General features: G+C 45.0%; 2 protein-coding genes across 3 annotated transcripts; both read left to right on the top strand.

Moving 5' to 3' along the window:
* Positions 1 to 14,889: 14,889 nt before the first annotated feature.
* On the top strand, positions 14,890 to 17,611 carry LOC123311368. Of its 2 annotated transcripts, none has more exons than XM_044895278.1 (2): positions 14,890 to 15,352; positions 16,746 to 17,611. In XM_044895278.1, exons 1-2 carry the CDS (start codon positions 15,107 to 15,109, stop codon positions 17,538 to 17,540), a joined length of 1,041 nt encoding a protein of 346 aa, XP_044751213.1. In that variant the 5' UTR covers positions 14,890 to 15,106; the 3' UTR covers positions 17,541 to 17,611. The 2 variants fall into 2 exon arrangements, with proteins under 2 accessions (XP_044751213.1, XP_044751212.1); XM_044895277.1 differs by having other exon boundaries at positions 16,743 to 17,611.
* Positions 17,612 to 21,383: 3,772 nt separating this feature from the next.
* On the top strand, positions 21,384 to 22,211 carry LOC123311644 (cell division control protein 2 homolog 3-like). Its single transcript, XM_044895712.1, has one exon. The coding sequence runs from the start codon at positions 21,384 to 21,386 to the stop codon at positions 22,209 to 22,211; it is 828 nt and encodes a 275-aa protein (XP_044751647.1).
* Positions 22,212 to 27,154: the final 4,943 nt, after the last annotated feature.

The raw sequence follows: 27,154 nt of genomic DNA, 5'->3' as shown, positions 1-27,154 counted from the left end.
CCTAGTGAAAAGAATAGCTGGCGCTCGAGATAAGTTTTCTTCGAGGTAACCACGTTACAAAAAAATGGCGTCCGAGCAGGGACAGTTCAAAATCTAGTAGGAAATAACAGAGGTGAGAAACATTAACCGGACAGTGAGTGAATTCCCGAAACAGTGAGTAACTATTTCTTGAACGGAAAACTGTGAAAAATAAACTTGATCTGTGTTTTATTCCCTGCCACTCTGTATTGAACTGTTATACTCTGAATTGAATTGGACTATATTTTGGAAATTTTTCTATTGTTGAATCCCATTGAAAATAATGTGCGATTATTCTTTTCACCGATTATTGTATCGAGTTGTTGAAAACTGAACTGTTGTTACGCCGTTATATCAGTATTTCCGATTTCTTATTATTTCTGATTTTTGAATTGAACTGTTTTAATTTCGTATTGAAGGTGAGTGAATTTCCGGACATTGAAAATTTATTGTCTTAATTGGTAGAATTTAATAGGTTTGATTTACCAATCAGTTTAATAGTGAATCACCTATCACCCTGTTGATAACTTGTCTACCTGCTTTATATTTTCTTTTGACCTGTACTGTTGAAACTGACCAATTATTTCTGAATTTTCTCAAAACTGAAATTCGATTATTGTGATTTATTTTCTGGATATTGAACTTGAAAAACTGTTTGGAAATTAACCTTTGCGTTCTGGTGCGATTCGAATTTCGGGAAATTTTCCGGACTATACGAAACGACTTGCGATTGTTTGCGGCATTTCTCGAATATTTTCGGACTTTAGTGGGACCGATTGACATTTTTTTCGAGTAACGTTGGACTTGTAAAATTTTTTGTGTTACATCGCGACTTAGATTGTTTCTGGTGCGCCGGGACTTAGATTTTTTTCTTTTTTTTTCTCTCATACACCGGTACGGCTAACGATTAACTTACCAGGTTGGACTTGGAACTTTATTCAACGTCGAGATGTCGGCGAGTAAAGAAGTCGATGTGAATCTCTCTGTGCCAGTTATCCCTCAATGTGGATGCTGCAAGAGATCTATCGCAAAGAATAGTGCAAAGTGTCTTATCTGCCTAAAGTCTTTTCATCCCGGTTGCGGATCTAAAATGAAAAAGTGCTGCAATGCGGAAATATCCGGTCTAGTTCCTTCTGATAAAATCAGTGTCAGTTCATCACCTATTTGCGAGACCGCAGTGAAAGACATAAGTGGCGAATCAAAACAGCATGATCTTCTCCTCAGAATTATTTTTGAGCTGGAGTCGAAAAATAACATCCTTATGGAAAATAATTCTCTCCTAAGGTTCAAAATTCAATCCCTTGAATATCAAATTATAAACAAGGAGCAAGAAATAGACAAACTGAAAAAAAATCTTATCGGCGCGTCTGATAACGATAAGCAACATACTTCGGATAATGTGGGTGTGAGGAATTCCGGGAATTTCCCTCTGACCAGTCTGACCGGTTCTTATGCAGCGGCAACTGCAACGGATGCTCCTCGGCCATCTACCTTGATCAGTGACGGGTCTGTCGCGGGATCTTCAACTGCCGCTCCTTTAACAAAGAAGTCCAAGCCCTTGAAAAAGTTCACCCTGAAGGAAGTAAATCGGGCGATCGAATCAGCGCAATTGGTGACTAATGTAAATGAAGCCGATGAATCTACAGCGGACAGTAACCCATGGAATGTCGTTGGGAATAAAAGGAAACAAAAACGCAAACCTAGAAAAGCACTTGTTATTGGAACAAATTCTGGCGCTGAAGGCGTGGAAGGTCTAGAAAAGTTCAGGGCTCTCCACGTTTCGAATCTCAGGCCCGATACAACTATAGAAAATCTGCAGAATTTTCTCAGGGACAAGTTTTCCACTGTCATATGTGAGAAACTTACATCCCGATACCCAGATTCTTACGCGTCATTTAAAGTACTGATTCCTAGTTCAGAATATGACAAAGCACTTGATGGTTCCAACTGGCCTAATAAGGTCAGCGTGCATCATTTTTTTCACAGAAGAAAATTGAATCAGGAACGAATAAATTAATTCCTACTGCTAATCCTAAAGGTCTGAGAATCATGCAGCTGAACACTCAGTGCATTTTGAACAAACTAGACATTTTAGAGCTGTTATTGCTGGACACAAATATTGATGTGTTGAGTGTGTCAGAACATTGGTGTGGTGCGGCCAGTATTGACTCCGCGGTGATACCGGGGTATGTGCGAGCTGATTCTTTTTGTCGCGTAGTCAGAGAACACGGCGGATCCGTATTATATGTGAGGAATGACTTGAGGTTGAGAAAATTGAAGGTTTCTAGATTCTCCGAGGAAATGCATGTGGAGATCTGTGGTGCTGTAATTTCAGTTGAAGGCTCTCGCTTGGGCATTATTAGTGTGTATCGACCCTGTGATGGAAACATCGAACTGTTCTTCTCTGGATTGTTTAATGCATTGCAGTCATGTATCGATACTGTTGATTTTATTCTCCTGTGTGGAGATTTTAACATAGATTTCCTCAAAACTGAATGTAAAAATTCAAAAATGTTGGACGACCTTCTAGATTGCTTCAAGCTGAAGGTTACGTCGAGGTATGCCACTAGGGAGTTCACTAACATCAATGGCCATACTAGTATCTCAAAAGTAGATTATATCATTACAAATGTAGATCCACGGGATTATAAAGTTGTTGTTTTCGAACCATATATTAGTGACCATAAAAGCATTTTAGTAGAATTGAATTTCCGACCAGAACAAAGGAAAACATTCGGAACACATTCATTCAGAAATTTGAGCCAAGTTAATGTTAATAATCTTATAGCTTCTTTATCTGGGCACTGTTTTGATGAAGTTTATTCTCACAATGACGTTGACATGTGTTTTGAATCTTTCTTGGGTGTTCTGCAGCATTTTCTTGAGCGGTACTGTCCTATGAATAAATTGGCTCCGGATCGATCGGTGGGGAGGTGGAGGACGCCTGAGATTGTTCAAAGTAAATATAACCTGTCTAATCTCCATTGGCTTCATAAGAATCTAGGTACACCAGTCACTTTTCAAAACTATAAAGTTGCCAAACATCAGCATAGGCAATTGATAAAGGCCTCTAAGTTGAAGTTTTATAGTTCGATAATCGATCGCTCCGAAAATAGAAATAAAACAGTGTGGAACATTGTAAATGGCTTGACTGGTAGGACAAATAGCCAAAACGACATATGTATTGACTTTAGTGGTGTTATGTGCGATGAACCAAATCAGCTGACTGAAATCTTTGCGGAACACTTTTCCTCTATCACAAATTCTAAATTGAGATCTTGTTATGGCGCTAATCTATCACAATCCTGTACTTTAGCAGCAATGGTTGATAAAAATTTCTTTTTCTATCCTGTAATAAAAGCAGAAGTTGAGGAAACCATCAGATCCCTAAAAAATAAAAAAAGCGTTGGTGTCGATTCTGTATCCACAAAAATACTGAAGGCAATGAATCAGGTAATAAGTGAGCATTTAGCGCATCTTATCAATATTTCTATAACATCGGCTAAGTTTCCAGAAATCCTTAAAAAATCCATAGTCATCCCCATATTCAAAAGAGGCGATCCAGAGGAAATAATGAATTACCGCCCGATATCAATACTCAGCGTATTTTCCAAGGTATTCGAGAAAATTGTATTGAACAGAATGATGTGTTATCTCAATAAATTCAATCTAGATAGATTCTGCACAGCACGGATTCAGAAGTGGTCATTCGACACAGTCTGCAGCAGTCAATTTTTTCGAATCAGTATATGAATGCTTAGACAAGAGCTTATTTGTGGCAGGTCTATTTTTTGACCTTTCTTCGGCTTTCGATTCACTCTCTTTCGAATTCATTCTTGAAAAGTGCTACAATTTGGGTTTCAGGGGTGTATTTCTGGATTGGTTGCGCAGTTTTCTCGATGGGAGGACTATGGCGGTAAAAATAGGCGAAAATTTTTCTGGACCCCGTCACATTAGCCTTGGAGTCCCGCAGGGTTCTGTGTTGGGACCACTTCTGTTTTTGCTTTTTATAAATGACTTGCCCGAGTACTTAGCCTGCTTATTGCTAACTATATTTGCCGATGATACTTCCGTGGTTCTTTCTGCCAACAGTTTCGAAGAACTTCTGAGGCTATGTGAACGTGTTGTTTGTGAATTTGTGAACTGGTGTCGCTCAAACCGCCTAATGGTTAATGTAGAAAAAACGGTATGCATTAACTTTTGTTTGAAGAATAATGAATTAACAACCTCTAGAATAAATTGCGGGGATAACTCAATATTGACATCTGAGACAACTAAGTTTCTTGGTCTCTATGTAGATAAAAATTTGAGGTGGACGGCCCACATCGACGTACTATGTAAGAAACTGAACAGCTCTTTCTTTGCGATCAACAGAATCAAAAATGTTTTGCCTTTGGACTGTCTTTTGAATGTATATTATAGCCTTGTATATAGCCACTTATCTTATAACATCTTGCTATGGGGAAGTTGCTCTGATATTTCCAGAGTGTTCATAGCACAAAAGCGTATTATTCGTTCCATATTCCACCTCCATCCACTGAACTCTTGTAGGCCAGTTTTTGTTGAGAACAAAATTTTGACGTTGCCCTGTATATATATTTTTAAATGTTTGCTCTATGCTAAAGAAAATGAAAATAAATGGTTAAAATTGTCAGATCATCATAAGTATGAGACGAGGAACTCTAAGACGTTTTCATTTCCGAAGCATAGAACACACAGATTTGAATGCAGTCCTTCATATACAAGCATGAAATTGTACAATCATCTACCAGCCTCTGTGAAAAAGTTAAATTCTAAACTGTTCAAGAATGTAATTAAGAACCTTCTTGTAAAAAAAGGTTTTTACTCTGTAGATGAATATTTGTACGACTCCTTAGTTTCTTAAGTTTTTAGCCTGACATGTCCTATACACTGTGTATCTAGTGTCTTAATGGATCGAATAAATTTATTATTTATTAAACGGATTGTGAAAGACATACCGAGTGTGAAATATTGGTGCGTTCTCAATCGGACTTGGTTAAATATAATATGTCGAACATGGATGTGAACCGGTTACTCAGTGATGAACTTACATACGAATTACAACTGAGGGGACAATCGATACCGGGTACTGTGATGACTAAACGGAGTCTGCTACGACAAGTACTTCAGTCTAATGAACCACTACTACCCCCAACATCATTGAATCCCGCATCGGAGATTGAGATTTGCCAAAATAAACTCACCGATTTGGTGGAATCCCTTCAGAACTTCAATCATGAGAATGCGGCTAACGAAGTTTCGCGAATTTACACCAGATTAATACACATTCAAGGAAGGCTGGACTTTATTGTCACTGCAGACACAACACAGTTACAACTAGTTGCACAAATGAAGGCAAACTACAGATAAGGCGTTGGAAACACTTGAGGAGCTACCTAAGAAGAGTAATCGTGAACAGGCGCAGCCATCAAACCGAGATCAGAAGTCTCTTTTGGATGTGGAGGTGCCCAGTTCACCTGAGGTGTCGCCGATCCAACCGGAGAGGATGTCAAGGGTTTAGACATCACTTGTCGACTTGGGAGATGGTGTCGATCCTCCTGTAGTGGCCAATATCTCACGTACTGGTACACCTGTAAGGAATCCAACATTAGAAGAGGTCATGAATGAGACAAGACAGACATGTAGAGCATTACTGTGACAGTTACCAGCGATACCTCTCACACAGTCACAGGACTGTGGGACAACAACCCCTGAGTGTCCGACACAGGGTAGATGGATTAATTCTACACGAGGGGTGTCTTTCCCAAACTTACCTGCACCTTGGATAAATCATAACCGGCCAGTTATCACAACACCTGCCAGATCAGAAACGGAGTCCCGATCAACAGTACCAACTGTCCCGGTACACAAGCGGAACATTTCCTTTGATGGCACTGGAAGTGTGACCGGATTTCTTGAAGAAGTGGAGAGGCTGGCTGAATCCCGTAAAGTGTCCCTGGAACAAGTTTTTGAATCAGTTTATGAATTACTACGAAAGGATGCGAGGGATTGGTTTATTCCCAGGAGAGGTGCTTTCAACGACTGGGAGGATTTTAGCAACCAACTGAAAGAAGCATTTCTTCCAGTTAACTACGAGGAGAATCTGTTGGAGGAAATAAAAGACGAACACAAGGCCCTGAAGAAAAGTTGCTTCTGTATGTTACCCGGATGCAGAACTTATTCCAGAAACTCACCTATACAAAACCATCGGAGGTGGAGCAGATCCGGCTTATCCGACAGAGGTTGATCCCGCCCTTATAGCCGGCCTTGGCCTTTCAGGAGACCTGAAGATGAACTTCTCCGTAAGGGAAAAGTTTTTGAACTGGTCCAGTGGCAGATGAGCCAGTACACCCGGCCACCCTCAAAACCAGGTTTCGTGGAGGAACCTCACCTAACGTACACTCCCCGTCAACTGAACGGATATCAGGCAAGTTTTTCTGTGGATTCCGGAGAACAGGTTCACCAAACAACTGATCACAGGGAATCAGTCCCGCCGACACCAGCCAACCAGACACGACTTTCTCCGCCGGGGGAAAACCGTCCAAAGCCACCCAGATCCAGAGAGTAAATAGTACAGCAACAGGAATCACACCGTCCGACTTCTGGAGACAGGTCCGAAGGTCGATCCAGACGTTCAACACCGCCACCCCGCCGTCGAGCCGAAAATAGCCACGCTGACCAGACCGAATCATCATCAGGGAGGAGAGTGTCCTTCCAGACACAGTGTTTCCGATGTGGTGGATATGGCCACATGCGTCGAGAATGTCGCAGGACACCGAAAATCTTCTGTTCTCGATGCCAGAGGGAGAACATTCTCTCACGAGATTGTCCCTGCCGTCCGGAAAACTAGACGGAGGTATGGAGAAGGAGTCGACCATATCTCCCAACACACTGACTCCCATGACATCGACTGCCTGGAGTGATAACCGACCGCTTGTCGAAGTGAAGATAGCCGGAGAGCACTACAAAGCATTAATTGACACGGGAGCCACGAAGAGTTTCGTAAGTCGGAAAGTGGCAGAACAATGTGAAAGCAAGGGAATCACCGGACAACATGTTCGACATGTTCGATGTTAATGGTTTCGTGGTGGTTGCAAATGGTCAACCCACGACAACACCCAAACTCTACACTACCGCCGTTCACCTGGCTCATTATTCCTTGACCGACGTGAAATTTTTGTTGGTGCCTGATTTACCAGTTGACCTCATTCTAGGAATGGACGTATTAGGAAGGTTCAATTTTTCCATTAACCTCAGTACCGCGGACTGTTACCTGGAGGGTCGACTGATTGCCAAACCAACACCGAAAATTCAAGAAGCTTTTGAGGTGCAGGGCCGGAGAAAATCCCTGAATACACCTGCGGACAACCCGTCACCTAAACCGTTATCGTCCGTAGATTCCGTATACCTGTCCGAGATAGTAACAACCCAATGCAAATGGTACAACAAGAAGTTACAGGAGGTGGAAAAAGACCCAGCAAATGTTCCTGACTACGCCGTTGAAAATGGAAAACTGTTACGACATTTCTGCGACTCATCCGACTTCACAGAAGATGGAACCGGCCAACCCTGGAAACTCTGTGCACCGACCGAACAGCGAACCGAAGTACTGTGTAATGAGAAAATGGGTTTTCCAACCTATTCCCTCATTTTAGAATAATTATTTTAGTTTTCCTTTTTAAATAATTTTGTTTCGAGAAATCTTTTCGAATTTCCAATTCAGGATTCCGACATCGTTCGGAATTGTAAACATACCGCACCGTTTTTATTCCGTTTTTATTTCCTAAAAACGATGTCGCACCGTATAAAACATCCTGAATTGGAAGATAATCGAGTTTTTTTGTTCGCTAGCACAGATAAGTCGAAATTAAGACGTTTTCATCGACGCAAAATTACCGAATTTCGACTGTCGGGCACATCTGATTCCCGCACCCCCCCTGTGGGTATAAAATCAGATGTGCCCCCGCAGGCCACTTCACTTACGATTTTGACTTGCGTTTTTTCACTGAAGATTAACTCGCGACACTTGCGTTTTTCACTAAAGATTAACTTGCGTTGCTAATTACGATCCTTAGTGCCGTCCGCCGGAATTTGTCAGAAGATGTTTATTTTTTTTGCTTCTTTATATTAGAGTTCAAATTTTTGTTTGCTTTTTTTCTCATTCACCGCCGTTGGGGCAAATTACTTTGAAATTCGGGAGTGCAAGTGGCCAAGCCAAAGGTAAGACTACACGCCGTTATTTTTTTTAATATTGGAACTTCAGTTTTTCCGTCTCTCATACCCGAGTCTGAGTTCCACCCCTACTGTCATTAAAGTACCCTGCAGGTGCGGACGCCCAGGGGGTACCGAAGACACTTTGGGGTGGCTCACCCTTTCCCGAAATTTCCCGTCGTATCTAGTTCACCCCTACTGTCGTTAAAGTACCCTGCAGGTGCGGACGCCCAGGGGGTACCGAAGACACTTTGGGGTGACGTACCCGTATTTCTGTGCTGTCTTTTATCCCCTAACCCGGCTGAAGTCCAATATCTGTCCGTCAAGTGTACGTCTCAGGTTCTGGCTGGCGAACAACTCCGTTAACCCCCGTATACCGTTGAGATCGGATCCAATGTTATTCCGTTAGTTTTTGCCCTGTAATTCTCACCGATTTCGAGTCTCTGCATTTTGTAATAGTGCTAGTTGTGTACCCCTTTTTCGAATCGACAAATAAAAGTTGTTGTATACGTTGATTCTGCCTATCATTGTGCGTCGCTAACATCCTAGACACAAGGGAACCCTGTCTCCGGCTAGTAGCTGCCGGGGTAGGTTTGCTATTCTCCCCTAAAGAATAGCTGGCGCTCGAGTCCACCGAGGAAAACCCCGTTACAAAAATGGCGCAACGAGCAGGGACCGTTCAGAATCTACCAGGAAACAACTGAGGTGAGAGACATTAACCGGACAGTGAGTGAATTCCCGAAACAGTGAGTAAAACCTCAGAACAGTGAGTAACTATTCCTTGAACGGAAAACTGTGAAAAATAAACTTGAACTGTGTTTTATTCCCTGCCACTCCATATTGAACTGTTATACTGTGAATTGAATTGGACTATATTTTGGAAATTTTTCCTACTGTTGAACCCCGTTGAAAATAATTTGTGATTATTCTTTTTGCCGATTACTGTATTGAGTTGTTGAAATCTGAACTGTTATTCCGCCGTTATATCAGTGAAAATTATTTCCGATTTCTAATTGCATATTTCTGATTTATTGAATTGAACTGTTTTAATTTCACATTTAAGGTGAGTGAATTTCCGGACTTTGAAAAATTGAAAATTTATTGTCGCAATTGGTAAAATTTAATAGGTGTGATTTACCTATCGGTTCAATAGGGAATCACCTATTACCTGTTGATAACCTATCTACCTGTTTATTTCTGATTTTTCTGAAAACTGAAAGTCAATTATTGTGATTTATTTTCTGGCTATTGAACTTTGAAGACTTTTTGGAAATTTAACCTGTGCGTTTTGGTGCTAGTCGAATTTCGGAAAATTTTTCGGACTATACGAAGTGACTTGCGATTGTGTGCGGTAGTTCTCGAATATTTTCGGACTTTAGTGGGACTGATAGAAATTTTTTTTTTCGAGTAACGTTGGACTTTAAAAATTTTTGAAATTTTTTTTTGTGATACATCGGGACTTAGATTGTTTTTGGTGCGCCGGGACTTAGACTTTTTTTCTGATACACCGGGACTTAGACTTAATTTTTGTTTGGGGTACACCGATACCCACTTTGAACTTAAGTGAATAGGTTTGCTAACGATTAACTTACCGGGTTGGACTTAGAACTTAAACGGATTGTGAAAGACATACCGAGTGTGAAATATTGGTGCGTTCTGAATCGGACTTAGTTGAAATAATATGTCGAACATGGATGTGAACCGGTTACTCAGTGATGAACTTACATTTGAATTACAACTGAGGGGACAATCGATACCCGGTACTGTGATGACTAAACGGAGTCTGCTACGACAAGTGCTTCAGTCTAATGAACCTCTACTACCCCCAACATTATTGAATCCCGCCTCCGAGATTGAGATCTGTCAAAATAAACTAACCGATTTGGTGGAATCCCTTCAGAACTTCAATCATAGTAATGCGGCTAACGAATTTTCGCGAATTTACACCAGATTAATACACATCCAAGGCAGGCTGAACTTTATTGTCACCACAGACACAACACAGTTACAATTGATTGAGCAAATGAAGGCGACTACAGATAAGGCGTTGGAGACACTGGAGGAGCTGCGTAGGAAGAGTAATCCTGAACAGCCGCAGACATCCAACCGAGGTCAGAGGTCTCTTCTGGATGAGGAGGTGCCCAGTTCACCTGGGATGTCACCGATCCAACCGGAGAGGTTATCAAAGGTTGAGACATCACTTATCGACTTAGGAGATGGTGTCGATCCTCCTGCTGTAGTTAATGTCTCACGTACCGGTACACCTGTAAGAAATCCAACATTAGAACGGGTCATGAATGAGACAAGGCAGACATGTAGAGCATTACTACAACAATTACCAGCGATACCTCTCACACAGTCACAGGACTGTGAGACAGCAACACCTGAGGGTCCGACACAAAGTAGATGGGTTAATTCCACACGAAGGGTGTCTTTTCCACGCTTACCTGCACCGTGGATAAGTTCTGACCGGCCAGTTATCACAACACCTGCCAGATCGGAACCGGAGTCTCGACCAACAGTACCAACTGTTCCGGTACACAAATGGAACATCTCCTTTGATGGCACTGGTAGTGTGACCGGATTTCTTGAAGAAGTGGAGAGACTGGCTGAATCCCGTAAAGTGTCCCTGGAACAAGTTTTCGAATCAGTGTATGAATTGCTGAGAAAGGATGCAAGGGATTGGTTCATTCCCCGGAGAGGTACTTTCGAGGACTGGGAGGATTTTAGCAACCAGCTAAAAGAAGCATTTCTGCCAGTTAATTACGAGGAGAATCTGTTGGAGGAAATAAAGAGGCGAACACAAGGCCCTGAAGAAAAGTTGCTTCTATATGTTACCCGGATGCAGAACTTATTCCAGAAACTCACCTATGCAAAACCATCCGAGGTGGAGCAGATCCGGCTTATCCGACAGAGGTTGATCCCGCCCTTACAGCAAGCCTTGGCCTTCCAGGAGACCAAGACTTATGATGAACTTCTCCGTAAGGGAAAAGTTTTTGAACTGGTCCAGTGGCAGATGAGCCAGTACACCCGGCCACCCTCCAAACCAGGTTTCGTGGAAGAACCTCACCTGACATACAATTCCCGTCAACTGAGCCGATATCAAGCCAGCTTTTCTATGGATACCGGAGAACAGGTTCGCCAAACAACTGATCACAGGGAATCGGTCCCGCCGACACAAGCCAACCAGACACGACTTTCTCCGCCGAGGGAAAGCCGCCCAGAGCCACCCAAGTCCAGAGAGTCAATAGCCCAGCGACAGGAATCTCACCGTCCGACTTCTGGAGACAGGTCCGAAGGTCGATCCAGACCTGCAACACCGCCACCCCGCCGTCCAGCCGAAAATAGCCCCGCTGACCGGACGGAACCACCTTCAGGGAGGAGAGTGTCCTTCCAGACACAGTGTTTCCGATGTGGTGGATATGGCCACATGCGTCGAGAGTGTCGCAGGCCACCGAAAGTCTTCTGTTCTCGATGCCAGAGGGAAAACATTCTCTCACGAGAATGTCCGTGTTCGGGAAACTGAAGGGGAGATTGGAGGCGGAGTCGACCACATCTCCCGGAATCCTGACTCCACTGGCACCGACTACCTGTAATGATAACCGTCCGTTAGTAGAGGTCAGAATAGCCGGCAAACACTTCCGAGCACTGATAGATACCGGAGCGACCAGGAGTTTCTGCAGTCAGGCCGTATCCGATCAGTGTGAAAGTAAAGGAATCACAGGACAAACGATGCACAACAGTTTCGCAGTAATAGCGAACGGACAAACCACCGTCACACCGAAACTGTACACCACCACCGTGCAAATTTCCGATTACACACTGCCTGATTTGAAATTCTTACTGGTACCAAACTTACCGGTTGACATTATTCTGGGGATGGATGTTCTGTCGACTTTCAAGTTTTCCGTAAACCTCAGTACCGCCGAGTGCTTTCTAGAAGGCCGTCTGATCTCGAAACCGATGACTCCCGTCGAAACCACCGCAGAAGTTCACACCGCCGAAGAACACCTGTTGGAGCTGACAGAGTCTCAGAAACAGGAGCTGGAGGCATTTCTGAAAGAAGAATTAAAGAAGTTTGAGGACCTATATGGTACAACCGACCTGATTGAACATAAGATCAAACTGAAACCGGGCACCGAACCGATCAAACAACGATACCGACCCCTAAACCCGAAAATGCAGGAGATCTTCAATCAGGAAGTAGACCGTATGCTGGCTGAGGGAGTGATTGAACCCTCCAAGTCACCGTGGAGTTCACCGGTAGTATTGGTCAGGAAGAAAGACGGAAAATACCGTTTTTGCATCGACTTTCGTGCCGTCAACCAAGTGTCTGTAAAAGATGCATACCCGTTGCCGTACATTTCTGGGATTCTGGATAAACTGCGTAAGGCCAAATACATCTCCACACTGGATCTGAAACAAGGATACTGGCAGATACCGTTAGCAAAGGAGAGCCGTCCGATTACTGCCTTCACAGTTCCAGGAAGGGGATTGTTCCAGTTCACCGTTATGCCGTTTGGTCTTCACGCTAGTCCAGCCACATTCCAGAGATTCTTAGACACCGTTATTGGCCCAGAAATGGAACCGGAGGCGTTCGCTTACCTGGACGACATAGTTGTCCTGGGGGAAACTTTCGAGGAGCACCTGGAGAACTTAAGAGAAGTATTCCGGCGGTTGAGAGAAGCCAATCTTCGTCTCAATCCCGAAAAGTGTGACTTTGTACGAAAATCTCTAAAATACCTAGGACATGTCGTTACCTCCGAAGGAATCCGTACCGACCCGGATAAAGTTTCCTCTATCGTAGCATTCCCAGCGCCGAAAACTATCCGTGAATTGCGCCGTTTTCTGGGAGTTGCTAGCTGGTACCGCCGTTTTATAGAGAACTTTTCCGATGTCGTTTCACCGTTGACTCACCTGTTAAAGAAGAAACCACGTTGGAAGTGGGGTGAGGAACAACAAGAAGCGTTCGACCTCCTGAAACAAAAACTGACCGAATCACCGATACTGGCCTGTCCGGATTTCAATCAACCGTTCGTCCTGCAAACAGACGCCAGTGACGTAGGCCTTGGAGGAGCCCTGACCCAAGTTCTTGATGGGGAGGAAAGGGTGATCGCCTATGTCAGCCGTACCTTGAACACCGCCGAAAGAAATTACTCCGTGTCCGAAAAGGAATGTCTCGCCATTGTTTTCTCGATAGAGAAACTGCGACCATACCTGGAAGGATTTCATTTCACCGTAATTTCCGACCACATGAGTCTGAAATGGCTGAATTCCATCAAGTCACCGTCCGGAAGAATTGCTCGATGGGCCGTTTTCCTTCAGCAATTCGACTTTGAAGTCCAATACCGCAAAGGTGCCCTGAACAAAGTCGCCGACAGTCTGTCCCGAAACCCGTTACCGTCTGTAGATTCCGTATGCCTGGCCGACGTCGAAGTTCGCTGCAGTTGGTACAACAAAAAGCTCCAAGAGGTACAAAGAGACCCAGAAGATTTCCCTGACTTCGCCGTTGAGGATGGGAAACTGTATCGTCACTTCTGGGACTCTTCCGACTTTACTGAAGTTGGATCCGGACAACCATGGAAGCTCTGTGTACCCACCGAACAACGACTGGAGGTCCTGAAAGAAAATCACGATTCGGAATTAGCTGGTCACCTGGGAATCTCCAAAACCATCTCTCGGCTAGCCCGGAATTATTACTGGCCAGGGATGTTCAGAGATGTCGCAAAATACGTAAGGAACTGCCCATCATGTCAAAGGTACAAAGTACCACAACAGAAGACGCCTGGAAAAATGCAACCACATAGAATGACTGATGCACCGTTCCAAGAGGTCTGTACAGATGTGGTTGGGCCACTCCCCCGTTCCAAGAAGGGAAATTCTTACGTAGTGGTGATGCAGGACCGTTTCACGAAATGGGTTGAATGCCGTCCGTTGCGGAAAGCCACCGCCAAAACCGTTTATTCAGCCCTGTATGAACAGGTTATACTCCGATATGGCTGTCCAAAACTGGTGATATCTGACAACGGGGTACAGTATGACAGTAGACTGTTCAAAAACAGTCTCCGAGAGCTAAACATTGCTCACCGTTTCACCCCTCCGTATACACCACAGTGCAACGCCGTAGAACGAGCCAATCGTACGTTGAAAACTATGATAGGTCAGTTCTGTGAAGCCGATCACCGTACTTGGGATGAGAAGTTAGGTGAACTAACTTTCGCCCTGAATACCGCAAAACAAGAATCTACAGGATTCACACCGGCATTCCTGAACTATGGAAGGGAACTAACAGTTCCAAAGGCAATCTACTCGTCAAACACCCAAGACGAATACACCGAGGAGACAAACAGAAGCCCAGAAGAAAGTAGAGTAAATCTTACTCACCGTACAGAACAAATCCGTCATCTTCAGGAGGCCTATGAGTTTGTCAATACCAGGTTGTACCGTGCATTTGAGCAGCAAGCTCATCATTACAACCTCCGTCGAAGAGAAGTTCGTTTCCATGTCGGTGATAGAGTTCTGCGCCGTGCTAATCCGTTGTCGTCTGCCGTTGATAGCTTTGCAGCCAAGTTGGCTCCGAAGTTCTCTGGTCCGTATACCGTTGTGAAAGTGATTTCACCCGTTGTTTATGACCTGAAAGATGACAGTGGTAAGAAAATCACCAATATTCATGTAAAGGATTTAAAACCGTATCACCCGTCAGATTGTTAGTAAGTATACCGTAAATAACCGTTTAGAAAATTCACCGAACTCACCATTTGGTTCCGGTCTCATTCGAGGGGTTCCCCGTTTCGTCCGCCAGAGCCCTCCGGCCGTCGGTGGGTGTTGACCGTACTGAACTTAAAATCAGTTTCAGATGTCCGATTTGCAGACAACCGTATCCGGGGCGTGCTGGCGTTGTGGCCTCCCCGGATCGATCTGGCTGACTAGGGGACCGTCGACTCGAAGCTGTGACCGTTGTGGCCTGTGGGACACACTGGAGGTTTGTGACTGCATCGAGGGTAGGGAAGATATCCCGTGGCCACGTCGGATGCTGACGAGCGAAGAGCTTGCTCTTCGAGCATGCCCGAGATGCTCCACCGATTCACAGCACCTCCACTTGGTAAATTAGTCAAATAACCGTTTTACCTTTCCTTCCCTCGACAGGTACCATTTCCCCCGTACTCCGTCCTACTCCAAGTGTGTAGTCCGTGGCCCCCATGCCGGGTTGTGAATCCGTACCGTCCGTCCGTCAGTGCATCACAAGTTGTCCGGCCCCTAGAGAGAAAAAATATAATAATAAAATTTTTTTTTCTTAACGAAGATGCGGCATCCGGACCAGCCAGAACCGTGTTCTCTCCGAATATTTGAACTAATACTGATTACCGTTGCAGGATGGAGAAATACTGCATAGAGGCCATTCTGGGGGAAGGCGGCTTTGGCCGCGTTTTCAGTGCCAGGGAACGTGGTCAGGAGGGCCAACGCCGTGCCATCAAAGAGGTCCACCTGGATCCCCTAGCCGCCAGGGAGGCAGAATTCATGGGCCTCTTTGACCACTGCAATATAATACCGCTCATCGAGACGTTGGTGGAGCCCCCTCACTTATACCTGGTCTTGCCGTTATGTGAGGAGGATTTGGGGACCTTCCTCGTCCGCAAGGGTCCGAGGAGGGGCCCCTCATCCTTCTTCCGGGTGGTCCGCCAGATCGCCGTGGGCCTCGCCGAATGCCACCGGCACGGCGTGGTCCACCGCGATCTGAAACCCGGTAACGTGCTAAGACGGGGGGCTCGGTTCATGCTAGCTGACTTCGGAGTGGCCGAGCAAATTACACCGTGCCGACCACTCCTGACAGAGTTGGCTGGCACCCCAGTGTACTGGAGCCCGGAACAACACCGCCGGGAACCGTACAACACCGCGGTGGATCTATGGGCCTTAGGGCTCGTGGCCATGGACGTGGCCACGGGCCGGCCCTGCCGAATCGACGGACAGGCTACGGAGCACTGGGCCTCCTCCCCAGGCGAAGAACGCCAGAGGGAGTTGGCCCAGCTGCACCCGTCCGTGGTCTGGTTCGTCGAAGGGCTGTTGATGGACGAGCCGTCCCTCCGCCGCTCCGCCGACCAGTGGGAGTGGCCGGCCGTCCATCTGTCCACCGTGGTGGACCTGGAGACAACCCCAGCACCACCGTCCGATGATCTGTGGGTCGTCCGCCTGCCACCGGACCTGGCACACCGATTGGATACCGCACCGCAACCCCCAGAATGGACCCGGAGCCTAAAGCGGAAAGTGAGGGCGCTCCTGCCGGGAAGCAGGGGCGGTCCGCGAGCCCGACACCGCTTTAGGTTCCCGTCCGGCTCCGTCCGCCGAATCTGGGTGCCGCCAGAAACGGACAAGACAAGAGGTACTCCGTCTCTCTGTCTTAGGATAGAGAGAAGTCAGAAAAAAAAAAAAAAAATAATAAAATATACACTAACGATCATGCAGAAATAGTACCTCACTCACCTGTCTTTTTCTAGCAGAAACCGACCGTTGAGGCCACGACTTGTCCTCCATCCGACACCATGGCTGACGACAACATGGAGGTGGAGATCCTGGAACGCCTCGATAAGGAGCTGGGATTTGTGGACCCCGAGGAGGTGGACATACCCGAAGATCCACCCAGACCGGTCCCCTTACCGTTGGGAGCAGCGAAGGCATTCCTCCGCCCGACGCCGAATATCGCCGCCGGTTGCTCCACAACACCGTCCCCAGCGCTCGGACCGGCGAGACTACCAGGGACAACACCGCCCAGGGAGAAGGTCCCATCCAACACCGTTGAATCCTGGGGAAAAACTGGAGTCAGTAAAAGGTACCTGGAGACGAAAGCGAGGATACGGAAGGGAACACAAACACAAGAACAACAAACTGACAAAGACGAGTACCTACCCCCAAGCACCAGAACCGTTGGGACTATGGGCCCCCAGGTATACGTGGAGCTCCGCCCGGGGTTGTGTTGGAGGTGCGGCCAGGGGGAACACACCAGAGCCACCTGTAGCAGAACCCCCACCCTGTTCTGCAGCCGCTGTGGTCTGTTGGACACCCTCTCCCGGGATTGTCCATGTGGAGGTGTGAAGAAAGATCCAACACCGTCTCCTACCGGTCCAGGAAACAAGAAGCCCCGTACCGCTCCAATTCCGAAGAAGGAACCGCTTCCCCGGAAGACCGCTCCAGGTCCAAAGAAGGAACCGCTCCCCCGGAAGACGTCCCAGAAGACGACCCAGGCCTGTCCGAGGTGCCACTATGTGGCCAAAACCTACAACAAGAAGTCTTGTTAATGACCGTAATCAAATTAAACCGTACCGTTATATTATAGCATGCACCGATAATAAATGGGATACATCCGTTCTGTCTGACTCTATTTCACCCCTCTATTACCGTTAAAAATAATATTTATCACCGAATACCGCTGCTTTCACTGAGTAAGTGCCCAGGTGAGTGAAATAGAGCCTTATACTTGTATCTCCTTATTAACTGCCAGAATGTACATACCTATATTTCCGCGATTCCACCATAACCGATGGGTCTGACCTGGTCTGCCAGCGTTGGAAGATTCTGTTCCGTGCAGTTTTGTTTGTTCTGTGCAGCTTTTGTTACCACCAGGCAGGGCCGTCTGACTGTCATTGTGTAGATAAGTGGTATCCCAGAACACCTACAACAGAAAATTCCGTTAATTCACTGGAAAAACAGTAACCGTTACAGTTAATTCAATTTTTCTGTATTAATTGTGGGTCCGATAATAACAAGTGAGATACACCCGTCCTGTTTGTCTCTATTTCACCCCTGTGTCACTGTTAAATACAATAACCGAATAGAAAATAGCAATAGAAGGCTGACACCGCTTACACCGATATTACAAACTGGCCTGAACGGTAAGTGAAATAGAACAGTATATTTGTATCTCCTTATTCACATTACCGACCGTACTTACCGTTTCTTCCGAAATTTCACCGTACACCCTGTCATCCCTCTGCTCCAGGATATCAATATACTAAATGCTTTTCTCTCATTTTTATGCAACCTACAACTGCTGCTGACTCCAACACCATTGGGGAATTGCACCACCGTCACATGGGGAGCCAACGACGCTGTCTGGTATTCCAAACTACCCTGGTTCGATGATATTGGTAACTGTTAACCCCCCATGACATGTGCCCGGAGCCGGCTTTGCGAAGTCCACCCTAAAATGGTTCAGAAATAACACAACGAATGACAAATCGAAATGGTACTCACTTTGAACATTCCGTCCTGCACTGTTTCCACTATTTTCCGGCATTTCCTTCACCGATGGAAATGGAAATCGAAGTTTGGAACCACCCGGCGAAGTTTGACAATTCAACTTTGGAGGTTAGCTGATAGAACACAGAACTTCGACAGATTCATCGAAAAGCGCCGTCATCGCGGACCATAGAGTGGGAGCATTGGCCGAGTATAAGCCACCTGGAGTAGATTAGGTGAACTTGTTTATTGTAAATCCGATCTCAATCGTCTTGCCGTGAATAGTCAAACCGTTAACTGGACTTAGTAGATTTCACCGTGAAAAATTTAATCCCCTATTTCATCGTGGATTCAATTTTTCAACCGGAGACGAGGGGATGTAATGAGAAAATGGGTTTTCCAACCTATTCCCTCATTTTAGAATAATTATTTTAGTTTTCCTTTTTAAATAATTTTGTTTCGAGAAATCTTTTCGAATTTCCAATTCAGGATTCCGACATCGTTCGGAATTGTAAACATACCGCACCGTTTTTATTCCGTTTTTATTTCCTAAAAACGATGTCGCACCGTATAAAACATCCTGAATTGGAAGATAATCGAGTTTTTTTGTTCGCTAGCACAGATAAGTCGAAATTAAGACGTTTTCATCGACGCAAAATTACCGAATTTCGACTGTCGGGCACATCTGATTCCCGCACCCCCCCTGTGGGTATAAAATCAGATGTGCCCCCGCAGGCCACTTCACTTACGATTTTGACTTGCGTTTTTTCACTGAAGATTAACTCGCGACACTTGCGTTTTTCACTAAAGATTAACTTGCGTTGCTAATTACGATCCTTAGTGCCGTCCGCCGGAATTTGTCAGAAGATATTTATTTTTTTTGCTTCTTTATATTAGAGTTCAAATTTTTGTTTGCTTTTTTTTCTCATTCACCGCCGTTGGGGCAAATTACTTTGAAATTCGGGAGTGCAAGTGGCCAAGCCAAAGGTAAGACTACACGCCGTTATTTTTTTTAATATTGGAACTTCAGTTTTTCCGTCTCTCATACCCGAGTCTGAGTTCCACCCCTACTGTCATTAAAGTACCCTGCAGGTGCGGACGCCCAGGGGGTACCGAAGACACTTTGGGGTGGCTCACCCTTTCCCGAAATTTCCCGTCGTATCTAGTTCACCCCTACTGTCGTTAAAGTACCCTGCAGGTGCGGACGCCCAGGGGGTACCGAAGACACTTTGGGGTGACGTACCCGTATTTCTGTGCTGTCTTTTATCCCCTAACCCGGCTGAAGTCCAATATCTGTCCGTCAAGTGTACGTCTCAGGTTCTGGCTGGCGAACAACTCCGTTAACCCCCGTATACCGTTGAGATCGGATCCAATGTTATTCCGTTAGTTTTTGCCCTGTAATTCTCACCGATTTCGAGTCTCTGCATTTTGTAATAGTGCTAGTTGTGTACCCCTTTTTCGAATCGACAAATAAAAGTTGTTGTATACGTTGATTCTGCCTATCATTGTGCGTCGCTAACATCCTAGACACAAGGGAACCCTGTCTCCGGCTAGTAGCTGCCGGGGTAGGTTTGCTATTCTCCCCTAAAGAATAGCTGGCGCTCGAGTCCACCGAGGAAAACCCCGTTACAACTGAAGGAAAACCACGACTCAGAACTAGCAGGTCACCTGGGGATTGCCAAGACGATTGCAAGGATAGCCAGAAACTACTACTGGCCAGGGATGTTTGGAGACATTGCAAAATACGTGAGAAACTGCACATCGTGCCAAAAATACAAAGTTTCGCAACAGAAAACCCCTGGGAAGATGCAACCACACCGAATGGCGAATGCGCCGTTCAAAGAAGTATCCACGGACATTGTAGGACCATTGCCACGGTCAAAAAAGGGAAACTCCTACATCGTAATAATGCAAGACCGGTTCACAAAGTGGGTAGAGTGTCGTCCGTTGCGTAAAGCCACCGCCAAAACTGTTTATTCGGCCCTCTACGAATAAGTCATCCTGAAATACGGTTGCCCAAAACTAGTAATATCCGACAACGGAGTACAATTCGACAGCAGACTATTCAAGAACAGTCTCCGAGAGCTGAACATCGCTCACCGTTTCACACCACCGTATACTCCTCAGTGCAACCCTGTGGAAAGAGCTAAACGTACCCTGAAGACTATGATAGCACAGTTTTGTGAAGCTGATCAACGAACCTGGGATGAAAAGATAGGAGAGTTAACGTTTGCCATCAACACCGCTAAGCAGGAGTCTACTGGATTCGCACCGGCATTTTTGAATTACGGAAGGGAACTAGAAGTCCCAAGGGCGATTTATTCGACAAACCCCCACAATAAAGAAATGAACGAAGAATCCAACCGTCCAGAAGAAGAAAACAGACATGACTTACCGTACTCAACAAATCAGACATCTCCAAGAGGCTTATGAGTTCGTCCGTACTAGACTATACCGTGCCTTCCAACAACAGGCTCACCACTACAATCTTCGACGAAGAGAAGTCCGATACCATGTGGGAGATCAAGTTCTACGCCGGGACCGTCCTTTATCCTCGGCCGTTGACAGTTTGACCGTTTACCGTCGTTAAAGTTGTTTCACCTGTCGTTTACGACCTGAAAGATACAGGAGGTAGAAAAATCACTAACATACACATTAAAGATTTAAAACCATTTCATGCATAATATATATTTATGTATTGTCATGATCCGTTAACCGTTCTATGGAGATAACCTCTGAAAAGAGGAAATCCGTGATTTTTTTCCGTTACCGAATATATATACATATTTTTTTTTTCGTTACCGATTATATTATTATTTTCCGTTTACATGTTTATCTGAATAACTGTAGTTGCTCGGCCAACCAGAACCAGTGTCCCGTAAGATGAAAGGTGTCTAGTTAACATGTTTCAGATGGGGGAGATCCTAGGAGAAGGCAGCTTTGGGCGTGTCTATAGAGGCCGACGACACGGCCAAGCCGTGGCTGTGAAAAGGACAATGTTGACTCACCACGCTATCCATGAAGTAGACATGCTCAGACTACTGGAACACCCGAACATACTATCTCTGCACGAGGCCATCGTTGAGACGGATTACCTTTTCATGGTTATGCCTCTCTGCGATGAGGATCTCAACGCATTCCTGCGTCGAGAGGGACCGAGAAGCCAGCCGTCTCGGTTGTTCCGGGTGATGAGGCAACTGGCAGCAGCCTTGACGGAGTGTCACCGTCAGCGGATAGTTCATCGAGACATCAAGCCGGCCAACATCTTACGCCGCCGGTGCCGATTCCTGCTGGCAGATTTTGGGTTGGCCGCCCAACCCCTGCTCACCGAGCCAGCAGGAGCCATTGTATACTGGGCACCGGAACAACGAAGACTGGAACCGTATGACACATCCGTCGACCTGTGGGCGTTGGGGTTGGTGGCCGTAGAGGTGGCAAGTCGAGCCCACTGCACCGGTACACCGATTTTCTTCTGCAGCAGTTGCGGCCTGCTAGGTATACTGACTAGAAATTGTCCTTGTCATTCTCATCACCGTCAAAGAGAGGCTGCCGTCCAGTGTGATATCCCCAGCGCATCCACCCAATCTGAACCACCCCGAAAGAAGTTGAACAAGTTCCGCATGCCAACCAGTAGGGAATTAGCCCTCCGTGCCTGTCCAAGATGTCGAGAACTCCGTGTAGCCAAGGCCAATAGCAGGGGAAAATCTCGTGAATCTGAAGCCCGTTATTAAACATCATTCCCAGGAAACCACCTTTCGTTTATTAAACATATATAAGTCAACTTATTCCGACGTATAAATACGGTTTCATTAGACCAAATAAGAAGGACAAATGTCCGCGTGGTAGACGTATAAAATCAATCCTGGATATACGTCTCCTATTCGTATTTCATATACGTCTTTTAGACTACTTAAGTAATTCAGAACTTTCGTCGAAAACCAGTCGTCTATAAACGTTCACAACTCATATATTATAGACTATATTTCAACGACTTTAATGTACGAAAAATAGACGTTTAATAATCGTATTTTGTACTACAATTAAGTATCAGTAATAGACGTGTAATGAAGTCCAGTTTTCTGAGGAAAATTGGAGTTCATTTTAGTGCATTTCTTTCGTTTTAAATTTCCGCCTTTGAAAATATTTTAATTCTCGAATATTCCGTACGTTCATTCCGACAGGCAGAGTAAATGTAAAAAACCGCTTATCTGTATTTCACGTTGTTTTTCTTACATGCCGCTGAAGATTTCGACGTTTTTCATCTGTTAATATGCGATAAACCGGAGCTGACAACGTTTTTCATTCTTGTCGCATTCTGGAATTTTCAGTTTTTTACCGTGAGAGGGGATATGCCTATAAAAGCAAATTTTCCCCCCGCGACGGTCACTTTTTGACTTTTACTTCGGTTCTTTCACTTCGCTTCAGTATTTTCGATTTTTCGCTTTCTAACGTGGTGACTTCTGTTATAGATCCAGTTAATTTTCGGTATTTCTTTCGCCGTTGCAGAATAATCATTTTGTGTTTGCATCAGTGCTTAGAGTTAATTTTTTAGTTTTTTTCTTTTAAATCCTTTGAGTTCCGAGTGCTTGAAACAAAGGAGGTAGGTCTCCGTCTGTACCGTTAAATTTCTTTGTTAGACCTACGCCGTTACTTCCTTAACTTTGACACTGCTGTACTGTATCGTTTTCTGTTGTATTTTATCGTTCTTTACCCTGTTTCGCGAGTCTGACTTTTCCCTTCGCTATCAGTCATGGCGTGTTAACCCTTGGGGTACTGAAGGGAAAGTTCCGTCAACCCCCCTGTCCGCGTCATAAGTGTTAAATCCGAAATCTATTCTTTTCTGTCAGTCATGGCGTGTTATAACCCTTGGGGCAGAGAATAAGAGATACCGTACGTAGTCAGTGAAATCCCGTAGTTGCGCTAAAAATAGACATTTTCTTCGCTGTCAGTCATGGCGTGTTAACCCTTGGGGCAGCGAATAAAAGTCTCGAACAGATCCGCCCTTATTGTGTTTCATTTCCGGGGAAATACAACTACATACCGATACCGTATAGCAAGTCCTTAGCATTCGTTCCGTCAGTTCTGGTTGACGCATTTTTATTGAACCGTTAATTTTTCACTACACCCGGTATAAATTTCATAAGTGCTCGTGACCGGATAGGATTTCCCGAATGTATGTTCGCTTATAGAATCACTCATAGTTCGTACCTACACATATCTCACTTGTACATCTAATTAGTTTCCGAAGGTGTGAATAAACTTTTACATAATTCGATTTTGACTTCTTCGTTGTCGCTACCACCCTAGACAACATCGAGCTCTGTCTCCGGCTAGCAGCTACTCTGGTAGGTTTGCTATTCTTCCTATTGAAAAGAATAGCTGGCGCTCGAGATTAAGGCTTCTCCGAGTAAACCTCGTTACAAAAATGGCGCCCGAGCAGGGACCGTGCAAAATCAAGTAGGAAACAACAGAGGTGAGAAACATTAACCGGACAGTGAGTGAATTCCCGAAACAGTGAGTAAAACCTAAGAACAGTGAGTAACTATTTCTTGAACCGAGAACTGTGAAAAATAAACTTGAACTGTGTTTTATTACCTGCCACTCTGTATTGAACTGTTATACTGTGAATTGAATTGGACTATATTCTGAAAATTTTCCTATTGTTGAAACCTATTGGAAATAATTTAATTAATTTGTGATTATTCCTTTTGCCGATTACTTTATTGAGTTATTGAAAACTGAACTGTTGTTGCGCCTTAATATCAGTGGAAATTATTTCCGATTTCTTATTATTTCTGATTTATTGAATTGAACTGCTCTAATTTCGTATTGAAGGTGAGTGAATTTCCGAACATTGAAAATTTATTGTCACAATTGGAAAAATTTAATAGGCTTGATTTACCTATCGGTTGAATAGTGAATCACCTATTACCCTGTTGATAACTTGTCTACCTGCTTTTATTTCTTTTGACCTGTACTGTTGAAACTTACCAATTATTTCTGATTTTTCTGAAAACTGAAATTCGATTATTGCGATTTATTTTCCGAATATTGAAATTGAAAAACTGTTTGGAAATTAACCTGTGCGTTCTGGTGCGATTCGAATTTCGGGAAATTTTCCGGACTATACGAAACGACTTGCGAGTGTGTGCGGTATTTCGCGAATATTTTCGAACTTTAGTGGGACTGATTGACAATTTTTTTTTCGAGTAACGTTGAACTTGTAAAATTTTTGGTGTGATACATCGGGACTTAGATTATTTTAGTGCGCCGGGACTTGAACTTAGATTTTTTTTTTCTTCTGATACACCGGGACTTAGACTTTATTTTTTTTGGGGTTACACCGATACCCACTTCGAACTTAAGTGAGTAGGTTAGCTAACGATTAACTCACCGGGTTGGACTTAGAACTTAAACAGATTGTGAAAGACATACCGAGTGTGAAAGATTGGTGCGTTCTGAATCGGACTTAGTTGAAAATAATATGTCGAACATGGATGTAAACCGGTTACTCAGTGATGAACTTACTTACGAATTACAACTGAGAGGACAATCGATACCGGGTACTGTGATGACTAAACGGAGTCTACTACGACAAGTAGTATTGAATCCCGCCTCGGAGATTGAGATTTGTCAAAATAAACTCACCGATTTAGTGGAATCCCTTCAGAACTTCAATCATGAGAATGCGGCTAACGAATTTTCACGAATTTACACCCGATTAATACACATTCAAGGAAGGCTGGACTTTATTGTTACTGCAGACACAGCACAGTTACAACTGGTTGGACAAATGAAGGCAACTACTGCTAAGGCATTGGAAACACTGGAGGAGCTACGTAAAAAGAACAATCGTGAACAGCTGCAGACATCTAACCGACATCAGAAGTCTCTCTTGGATGTGGAGGTGCCCAGTTCACCTGGAGTGTCACCGATCCAACCGGAGAGGATGTCAAGGGTCGAAACATCACTTATCGACTTGGGAGATGGTGTCGATCCTCCTGTAGCAGTGGATGTCTCACGTACTGGTACACCTGTAAGGAATCCAACATTAGAACAGGTCATGAATGAGACAAGACAGACATGTACAGCATTACTGCGACAGTTACCAGCGATACCTCTCACACAGTCACAGGACTGTGAGACAACAACACCTGAATGTCCGACACAAGGTAGATGGATTAATTCTACACGAGGGGTGTCTTTCCCAAACTTACCTGCACCTTGGATAAATCCTGACCGACCAGTCATCACAACACCTGCCAGATCAGAACCGGAGTCCCGATCAACAATACCGACTGTCCCTGTACACAAGTGGAACATTTCCTTTGATGGCACTGGAAGTGTGACCGGATTCCTTGAAGAAGTGGAGAGGCTGGCTGAAGCCCGTAAAGTGTCCCTGGAACAAGTTTTTGAATCAGTTTATGAATTACTAAGAATGGATGCAAGGGATTGGTTTATTCCAGGAGAGGTACTTTCGAGGACTGGGAGGATTTCAGCAACCAACTGAAAGAAGCGTTTCTGCCTGTTAACTATGAGTAGAATCTGTTGGAGGAAATAAAAAGACGAACACAAGGTCCTGAAGTCTGTATGTTACCCGGATGCAGAACTTATTCCAGAAACTCACCTATACAAAACCATCCGAAGTGGAGCAGATCCGACTTATCCGACAAAGGTTGATCCCGCCCTTACAGCAGGCCTTGGCCTTCCAGGAGACCAAGACGTATGATGAACTTCTCCGTAAGGGAAAAGTTTTTGAACTGGTCCAGTGGCAGATGAGCCAGTATACCAGGCCACCCTCAAAACCAGGTTTCGTGGAGGAACCTCACCTAACGTACACTCCCCGCCAACTGAACCGATATCAGGCAAGTTTTTCTGTGGATACCGGAGAACAAGTACAAACAACTGATCATAGGAAATCAATCCCGCCAACACCAGCTGGCCAGACACGACTTTCTCCGCCGGGGGAAAGCCGTCCAAAGCCACTCAGATCCAGAGAATCAATAGTCCAGCAACAGGAATCACACCGTCCGACTTCTGGAGACAGGTCCGAAGGTAGATCCGGAAATTCAACACCGCCACCCCGTCCTCGAGCCGAAAATAGCCACGCTGACCGGACCCAATCATCATCAGGGAGGAGAGTGTCCTTCCAGACACAGTGTTTCCGATGTGGTGGATATGGCCACATGCGTCGAGAATGTCGCAGGCCACCGAAAATCTTCTGTTCTCGATGTCAGAGGGAGAACATTCTATCACGAGACTGCCCGTGTTCGGAAAACTAAAGGGGAGATTGGAGACGGAGTCGACCACATCTCCCGGAATCTTGACTCCACTGACACCGACCACCTGTAATGATAACCGACCGTTAATAGAGGTCAAAATAGCCGGCGAACACTTCCGAGCACTGATAGATACAGGGGCGACCAGGAGTTTTTGCAGTCAGGCCGTATCCGATCAGTGTGAAAGTAAGGGAATCACAGGACAAACAATGCACAACAGTTTTGCAGTAATAGCGAACGGAAAAACCACCGCCACGCCGAAACTGTACACCACCACCGTGCAAATTTCCGATTACACACTGCCTGATTTGAAATTCTTACTGGTACCAAGCTTACCGGTAGACATTATTCTGGGGATGGATGTTCTGTCGACTCTCAAGTTTTCCGTAAATCTC

This window comes from Coccinella septempunctata, chromosome 4, assembly GCF_907165205.1.
Source record: "Coccinella septempunctata chromosome 4, icCocSept1.1, whole genome shotgun sequence".
In the NCBI taxonomy this organism is placed as follows: domain Eukaryota; kingdom Metazoa; phylum Arthropoda; class Insecta; order Coleoptera; family Coccinellidae; genus Coccinella; species Coccinella septempunctata.
The sequence above is the reverse complement of the archived record's forward strand: the minus strand, read 5'-3'. Positions and strand labels throughout refer to the sequence as shown.